The sequence below is a fragment of the Mus musculus genome, chromosome 11, assembly GCF_000001635.26.
Source record: "Mus musculus strain C57BL/6J chromosome 11, GRCm38.p6 C57BL/6J".
Taxonomy (NCBI): Eukaryota; Metazoa; Chordata; class Mammalia; order Rodentia; family Muridae; genus Mus; species Mus musculus.
Window position 1 is genome coordinate 82,096,150 of NC_000077.6, and position 7,813 is coordinate 82,103,962.

The 7,813-nt window shown below is 42.4% G+C and overlaps 1 protein-coding gene across 1 annotated transcript; it reads left to right on the forward strand.

The window, feature by feature from the left end:
• Nucleotides 1–5,695: 5,695 nt before the first annotated feature.
• Nucleotides 5,696–7,250, forward strand: Ccl12 (chemokine (C-C motif) ligand 12). Its single transcript, NM_011331.3, has 3 exons — nt 5,696–5,823; nt 6,462–6,579; nt 6,961–7,250. The coding sequence occupies exons 1-3, from the start codon at nt 5,751–5,753 to the stop codon at nt 7,082–7,084; spliced, it is 315 nt and encodes a 104-aa protein (NP_035461.2). The 5' UTR covers nt 5,696–5,750; the 3' UTR covers nt 7,085–7,250.
• The last annotated feature ends 563 nt before the right edge of the window (nt 7,251–7,813 follow it).

The following is a 7,813-nucleotide window of genomic DNA, read 5'->3' on the forward strand; positions in this document are numbered from 1 at the left end:
GTGATTGAGGATATCACCAATTCAATACTTCACAATACCTGCACAAATGAGTATACGCCCACAGACATGTGGTATCATGCATGAATCTCTCTCTCTCTCTCTCTCTCTCTCTCTCTCTCTCTCTCTCTCACACACACACACACAAACACACACACACACACTATATATGTGCACACACACACACACTATATATATGTGTGTGTGTGTATATATATATATATATATATATCTTTAATTTTTAAAATTATCAATATCCACTCAGTATACTGAAATAACTAATGCTTCTCAACACAGTCAGAGTAGAGGAATGCTTCTCATCCTAATAGATGTCTACCTAGACCTGCAGGTGACTCCACACTCACTGCTGATAAGGTTCTTGTAGGTTGAGACTAGCAGATCTGCAGTACCACATAGGTGGAAGCCCTGGCTGACTCCTTAGCCCGGACAGGAAAACAAAAAGTTCCCTGGTAGGAAGAAGCGAAGTTGCATTTAAGAAGAACAGATTGTCTTTTACAAAAAACCACAAAGAATCGCCAACAGTACAAGAACAACACTCTGACAGTTAGTTTTTGATCATAGAAAGGTTGCAGAATATAAGGTTATGATGTGTGATTCGATAGCCTTCCAATATGTCACAAATGAACAAGAAGTTAATGATACTTTATCACTCATAGTGCCACTAAAAATCATGTACATAAGGCTTGACCATAGGGAAAATGTATGATGTCATGAGAAAAGCCACAAAACACCAAGAGAGAAAGAGCTAAGCCAATGGAGAGATCTCTGTGTTCAGGAGCAAGAGTCAATCAACACTGTCAGCCTCCAAGCTCCTCCCCAGCTGACCTCTTCATTCAACACAATTTCAATCAAAATCGCATCAAGTTCTTTGATGGATATTGACAGAGTGGTTCTAAAGTTTATACGGAGAGGCAAAGCAGCCAGATGAGTTCATACAACACTGAAGAATAAAGCCAGAGGCCTCACGTTACCTCAGGGCTACAGTCACCAATATGCCGTGGGACTGATGATATAATAGAAAATAAATCAATGGAACAGAAAAAAAATCCACACAAATTGCCTTTGAAATGCAGCAGAGGCAATTCAATGGAGAACTCTCAGCAAATGGATTTGTAACAACTGGGTGAACACACAAGAAGAAAATGGATCCAAACATAGAACTCAGGCTTTTCACAGAAATTAATGTGAGACAAATCACAGACATAAGTGTATCTACTGCTTAAAATTCAGACTCTACAACAGTGGGTGCACACCATGGGTTTTAAAAGACAGAGAACATATGGAACTGGGAGGAGACTGTGGTGGTCGGGATGGGAGTGTGGATAATTGCAAAGTAGGGAATGGGATGTGAGCATGATCAAATTATATATACATGTATGAAATCCTCAGTCCATAAGGAAATTACTTCTAGAAGATAAAATGGGAAAAAATAGGTGACTGTATTTGGTATTAGCTTGATAGACACAACATCAAAAGTACACACCACCAGCAAAACAGCTGATAGATTAGATTTCATGAAAATGAAATAAAATCTTCCACTCTATAAAAGATGCTGTTGAGAAAATGACAAGTCACAAATTGGAAGAAATTATCTTCTAAAACATTTATTTAAAAGAGGACTTGTATGCAAAATATGCAGAGAGTTCTTAAAAGTCACTTATAAGTTCCACACAAATAGAAAGGTTAGAAGTTGACAATAAAATGCACAAATAAAAATGGAACAGAGATCGAGGGAACAGCCAACAAATGACTGGCCCAACTTGAAACCCATTCCATGGGAGTGAGCCAATCCCTGATACTATTGATACTGTTATGCTTGCAGACAGGAGTCTAACATAACTGTCTCCTGAGAGGTTTCATCCAGCAGCGGATGGAAACAGATGCAGAGACCCACAGCCAAACAGTAGGCAGAGCCTGGGGAGCCATGTGGAAGAGTGAGGGAGGGGTAGGATAGAACAAGCCAGAGGGGTCAAGGACACCAGGAGAAAGCCTACAGAGTAAACTAACCATGAGCCTATGGGGGCTCACAAAGACTGACCACCAACCAAAGAGCATGCAGGGCCTGTACCCAGGCCCCCTAAATAATTAGCAGCAGATGTACAGCTTGTTCTTCATGTGGGTCCCATAACAATTGGAGTAGGGGCTGTCTCTGACTATTACCTGCCATTGGATCCCCTTCCTATAGCTTGACTGACTGGTCAGGCTTCAGTGAGAGAAAACAGGTTTAGTTCTGCTGGGACTAGATGTCCCAGGATGGGGTAGTATCCAAGGGGAGATTGCCTTCCTGCAGAGAAGGGGAGGGTGGAATTTGTGAGGATGTGACTAGATTGTAAAGTTAATTAATTAATTAATTAATTAACTAATAAAAAACCAAAACCAATCATGTAAAGGCATCACACTTACATCTCCTGCAGTTCTTTACCGCAGCAATGAGTGGTTGAAAAGGGAATTTTGAAAGCAATTACATTCATAATAATCTCAAAAAAAGAGAATGAAGAATGAAGGAAGAAGATGTTAGGACCATACAATGAAGTTAGCAAACACAGCTTAAAATAAAACAAAGAGGACGTGAGGGAAGGAAAATACACCTTAGGTTCATGGGTCAGAGTACAATTTTGTTAGGATGTAAATACATCCCACAGCCATCTACAGACTCGAATCCCAGTGACACACTCAGCAGAAACAGATGGCCACATCCTAAAATATACTTAAAATATCAATGAACCCTAGAGAGTGCCTATAATCTCAAATTCCAAGATTCGAACCAAAACAGTGTAGTGTTGGCACAAGAGACACAGACGGTGAAGCAGGACAGAGGTCCCAGACACAAATTCCAGCCAAATGGTCCAACGGTTTTTAGGAAGAATGTCAAGAGTAGTCAATTGTTTTCCTCCAAGAAATGGTTCTGGAAAAATTGGATATTCTCATGCACAAGAGTAAACTTGGGCCCATTCCCAGCACCATATGAATACTTAACTCAAAATGTATCAAAGATGTAATTTAAGACCCAGAACAACAAAATACTTAGAAGTCAACACAGGACAGAGCTTCAAGATGCTGAACTTAACAATGAATTTCTGACTATGGCTCTCAAGTCATGGATGACAAAACACAAACAAACAAACAAAAAGAACCCAAGTTAAACTTTGTGGTAACTAAAAAGTTTTCAGCATCAAAGGACAGTATCAGCAAAATGAAAAGGCAATCCGGGAAAAGGGAAGAAGTGCTTGCATTTCGTAATGAGTTTGTATCCAGAACAGAGAACATCTGCAACTCAACAGAAATTAATGACTCGAGTCAAACATGGACAAAATATTTCTCCAAAGAAAGTATACAAATAGCTGATAAGTCCACGGAAATAAGCTCATCACCAATAAACATTACAGAAATGGAAACAAATGTCAGGGTGGCTGGCTACTTCCCATCTACTCAGATGTCGACTAGAGGAGACTGTAGAGAGTGTCTCAACGATATGGAGGGAATGGAGCCTTGTGTGTGGCTAATGAGACTGTCAAGTAGTACAGCTCTGTGAGAACGTAGGGTAGTTAGCTCCTCAAAATAAACAGATACATGATTACCATAGAATTCAGCAAAATACAACTTCCGGATATTTACTCAAAGAAATTGAGAGCGGGTGTTGGTGAGACTCTTGCCCACCCATGCAGTTGAAATATTACGAGTGAAACATGAAAAGTAGCTGGGTGTTCGTAAATGGGTAAGTGCACTATGTTGTACACTGAGTGTGGGATCTTACAAACCCTACAAGGAAAGGAGCAATTAAGATATGGGCAACAACATAGAAGCTCCCTAAGGGCATTATGCTAAGTAAAATAATGCAGTTAAAGAAATTTAAATACATTATGCTTCAGCCTGCATGAGGCAAGGAAGCTGAAATCACAGAAGGAATAAGCAATGGTGGTTGCTGTTGGGGGATGGGCAATGGGTGAGATCAGGAAGTAGGTGGGGATGGGGCTGGTTTATTGAACATAGAATTTGGTTGACAAAATAGAGTCATGGATACCGACAGCAAGCCCATATGAACTGCACACTTCATGGTTAAGAATATAATCACATAGTATACATATTTTGCCATAAGAAAGCATAATTTAATTTTCAAAAAAGTAGTGAGTAAGCTATTAATGTATAAATGCGGTCATAGAGGAACCTAACATGTCATGTTGCTTAGTGAAATGAGCCAGCCTACAAGTGCTGTAATACATGCTTCCAGTGGTGAGGGAGTGTGAGTGGTGAGAGACAGATGAGGTCAGCAATTTGCAACCTGGCTTCCCTTTACATCTTCCATCGACCTCTCCTGCACGGTGTGCAGTGAAGTGCCTTGGAAGCTATTAGCAAACAGACCCAAACTTCTAGAATCTTCATGAAATCATGGGCTTCTCCAAATGACTTCACTTGGGAAGAAACACCTACTGCAGAATCAACTCCATTGCAGGTTTCTCTCCATTGCAGGATCTTCCCAATGCAGGACACCCCAACTACAGGATCTTTTCACTATAAGATCATCCCGTCCCAGTGCAGAGCTCACCGACTGAATGATATCACCCATTGCTGGATCCACCACTGCAGGATTCCCACAACTGGAGGACCCCGCCCCCACCTGCTGCAAGATCCTGCAGAATCAACTCCACTGTGGAATCCTCCCATTACATGATCTCCCTCACTGCAGGATCCCACCCACTTAAAATCACATCAACTACAGAATCGGCGTGTGCCACCCAGTTCTCTAAGACTCTAGGACTTTGACACTTTCAGACTACAAGCCAAATGTAATGATCCAATTCCATAAACCCAGCTACCTGGAAAATCAAGACAGTAAGATCACAAGTCCAAGGCCAGCCTGTTCTACAAAATCACTTCAGGGCTTGTTGGGCAACTAAGTGAACCCTATCTCAAAAGAGAAATGGGAGAAAATCAGGGGGGAGGGGGCTGGAAATGAGTGCTGGCCATGCAGCTGTAGTATGCTGATGCCTAGCATGTGGTAGTGTACATTCCTAGCTTGTGGCGATGTGCATGCCTTAGTAGTGTACATGTCTAGCTTGTGGTAATGTGCATGCCTACCATGTGGTAGTAGTACATGTCTAGCTCGTGGTAATGACCATGCCTAGCATGTATGAGGCTAGACCTAACATGTACAATGCGGTAACAGAAGGAAGAGAAGAATGAGGAACAGAAAGAGATGGCTGGCAGACTCTGAGGAATGACCTTGCCATTTCTTCAGGGTTATTTGGAGCCCAACTGAGTTCTGAGAAGCCCATCTGCTTTACGATAGCAGTGGCCTGGTGTAATAAAGGCCAGAGGTGAAAACTTAGCCTGACACCCTCCAAAAGGCAGATTCTGGCCTCTCTTTACCCCACTGTGACTTCTAGTTTCCTTTCTTCCATAAAGATGTTCTTCCATTTCAAAGAAATGAGAACCACTATCCAGTGAAGTCACTTCCTATTGCTGGCCTCAGCTGAATACCTTTCCCCCATCTGTTTCGCTGTCTAAACTAAGCAGTAGACAGAAACTGTACAGCTTCCTTCTGGCTGAGAGGAAATCACCCCTGGGGTCTCAGTGCTTACTCAGCATAGTCCTGAGGCTCTTACCTCATCCTTCCTTCTGTAGGATCCTGTCAGGCTCTTTGTGTCTTATAAAAGTCAGATGGAACTTCCAGGGGAGCAGAGACACTGGTTCCTGACTCCTCTAGCTTTCATTTCGAAGTCTTTGACCTCAACATGAAGATTTCCACACTTCTATGCCTCCTGCTCATAGCTACCACCATCAGTCCTCAGGTATTGGCTGGACCAGGTAAGGCTTCTCCTTCCCCGATCTCTCAGCACATTCCAGAGCTGCTGCATGGTCTGCAGTTTTGAAGAGACTCGGGTTACAAGAGGAAATAAAAAGAGTCATTGTACTTAGTGACATAGTGAACCACAACCAAGTGTTCAGAGCACTGAGTCCAGGCCCTGTGATGTTTCGTGACACCAGCTCTGGGAAAAAGATGTTGAATGCAGCCTCTACAGAAACTGCCATCTCCCTGTTTGGAGAGGTGACCCAGAAGTGTCTCTGTAGTGAGAAGGACATCTCAGCAATAGAGGAGTAAAAGATATGATGGCTTGAAGAAGAGTTTCAGGGTCATAGTCCAGAGTGCCTTCAAGAGCAGCAGCCACATGTAGATACTAGAGATTCTTCTTAAACTCTAAGCCCACAGCAGCAAGGTGGCAAACAGCAAGTTCTTAGAACTTCTTTTCCTGTGTCAGAAATTGATGGGATTTTTCCATATGGAATTAACAGCAAGTACATATTCTATAATATTCTGTGACCAGGCTCTAGATACAGAAGTTGGGAGCCTTAACTCTTAGGTATAGTCCAGCATTCTTCCTTCCCTTGTGAGAGCACCCTGCCATGTCTCCTAACTGTCTCTCTCCTTGCAAAATTATTTTCAGATGCGGTGAGCACCCCAGTCACGTGCTGTTATAATGTTGTTAAGCAGAAGATTCACGTCCGGAAGCTGAAGAGCTACAGGAGAATCACAAGCAGCCAGTGTCCCCGGGAAGCTGTGATGTAAGTTGGCCATGTCCATACTCCAAACTAGTTTCCTGTCTGAGGAGCAAGTGAGAGAAGTCTGGATTCATGGTCTTAAGTCAAACAGATGTAGCATCTTACAGGTCAGGTCCCCTACTCACCTAGGAAAACAAAGCCCATTGGAGAATCCATATTTTTCATCAGTTGGGAGATTGCATCCAATTCATTTAGCCAAGAAACTAGAGAGATTCAGCAAGGAGAGCAAGGACAGAGCTTCTTCCTGAGTCTTTCTTTCACCTTTCCCAGTCTTTTCTCCTGCCTCTTCATCTGTAGAGGAGTAGAAGAGGCCTAGGGCCAATAGACCATGCTCTGAACAGAACCGTCAGAGCACCTTGTCTAACTATGTCTTCTCCCCCACAGCTTCAGGACCATACTGGATAAGGAGATCTGTGCTGACCCCAAGGAGAAGTGGGTTAAGAATTCCATAAACCACTTGGATAAGACGTCTCAAACCTTCATCCTTGAACCTTCATGTCTAGGCTGAGAGTTCCAAAAACTCTTACGTATTTCCCCCTGAAGTTCCCCACGGGCAGTGTGATATTTATTATGATATCTAAAAAGAGATGTTTTTAATAATTTAAACAAACTTGCTTAAATAATATTTAATGGTATTTAAGTAATATTTGGGCCAATTAAACCGAATCTAATTTACAAACTGTGTGTTTGTTTTTATAAAAACTCAGTTAAATTCCTGGCAGAATGTCAGAGTTCTCTCTTGCACCTGCCCATGGGTTGGTGAGATCCATCTATGGTGCATTAGCGTGATACCAGCTTTTGTATTCTTAGAGAATCAGTGTTTCTTCTAGTGGAGTGTGTTCTTTCTGCTGCTGTGTTCAGTGTTGTTATATGGCTATGGTATTTTCAAAGAAAAATACTTATGTATTCTTAAGTACATTACTCTAATTTTGGGTCATGTTAAGCTGAAAGGGGAAAGCCAGCAGCAATGGGTAACAGTGTGAAGGACCATCCTGCAGGAATGTCTTTTGGCTGGGCGGGACCTGCTGAGGTTCAGGGAGAATGAGGTGGGGCATGACAGTCCCTGCAATCCCTCTAGCTCCAGTCTTTCCATTACCTGCCCATAGTCATGAGCTTCTCCAAGTCCATTTCTTTTCTCATTTCACCTTTTTTCTACGGAGTCCCCTTAATGGCCTCTCACGATGCTCTTGAGACTTTTCTAACTCCAGGGTTTTCCCATGAAATGAATTCTGAAGCC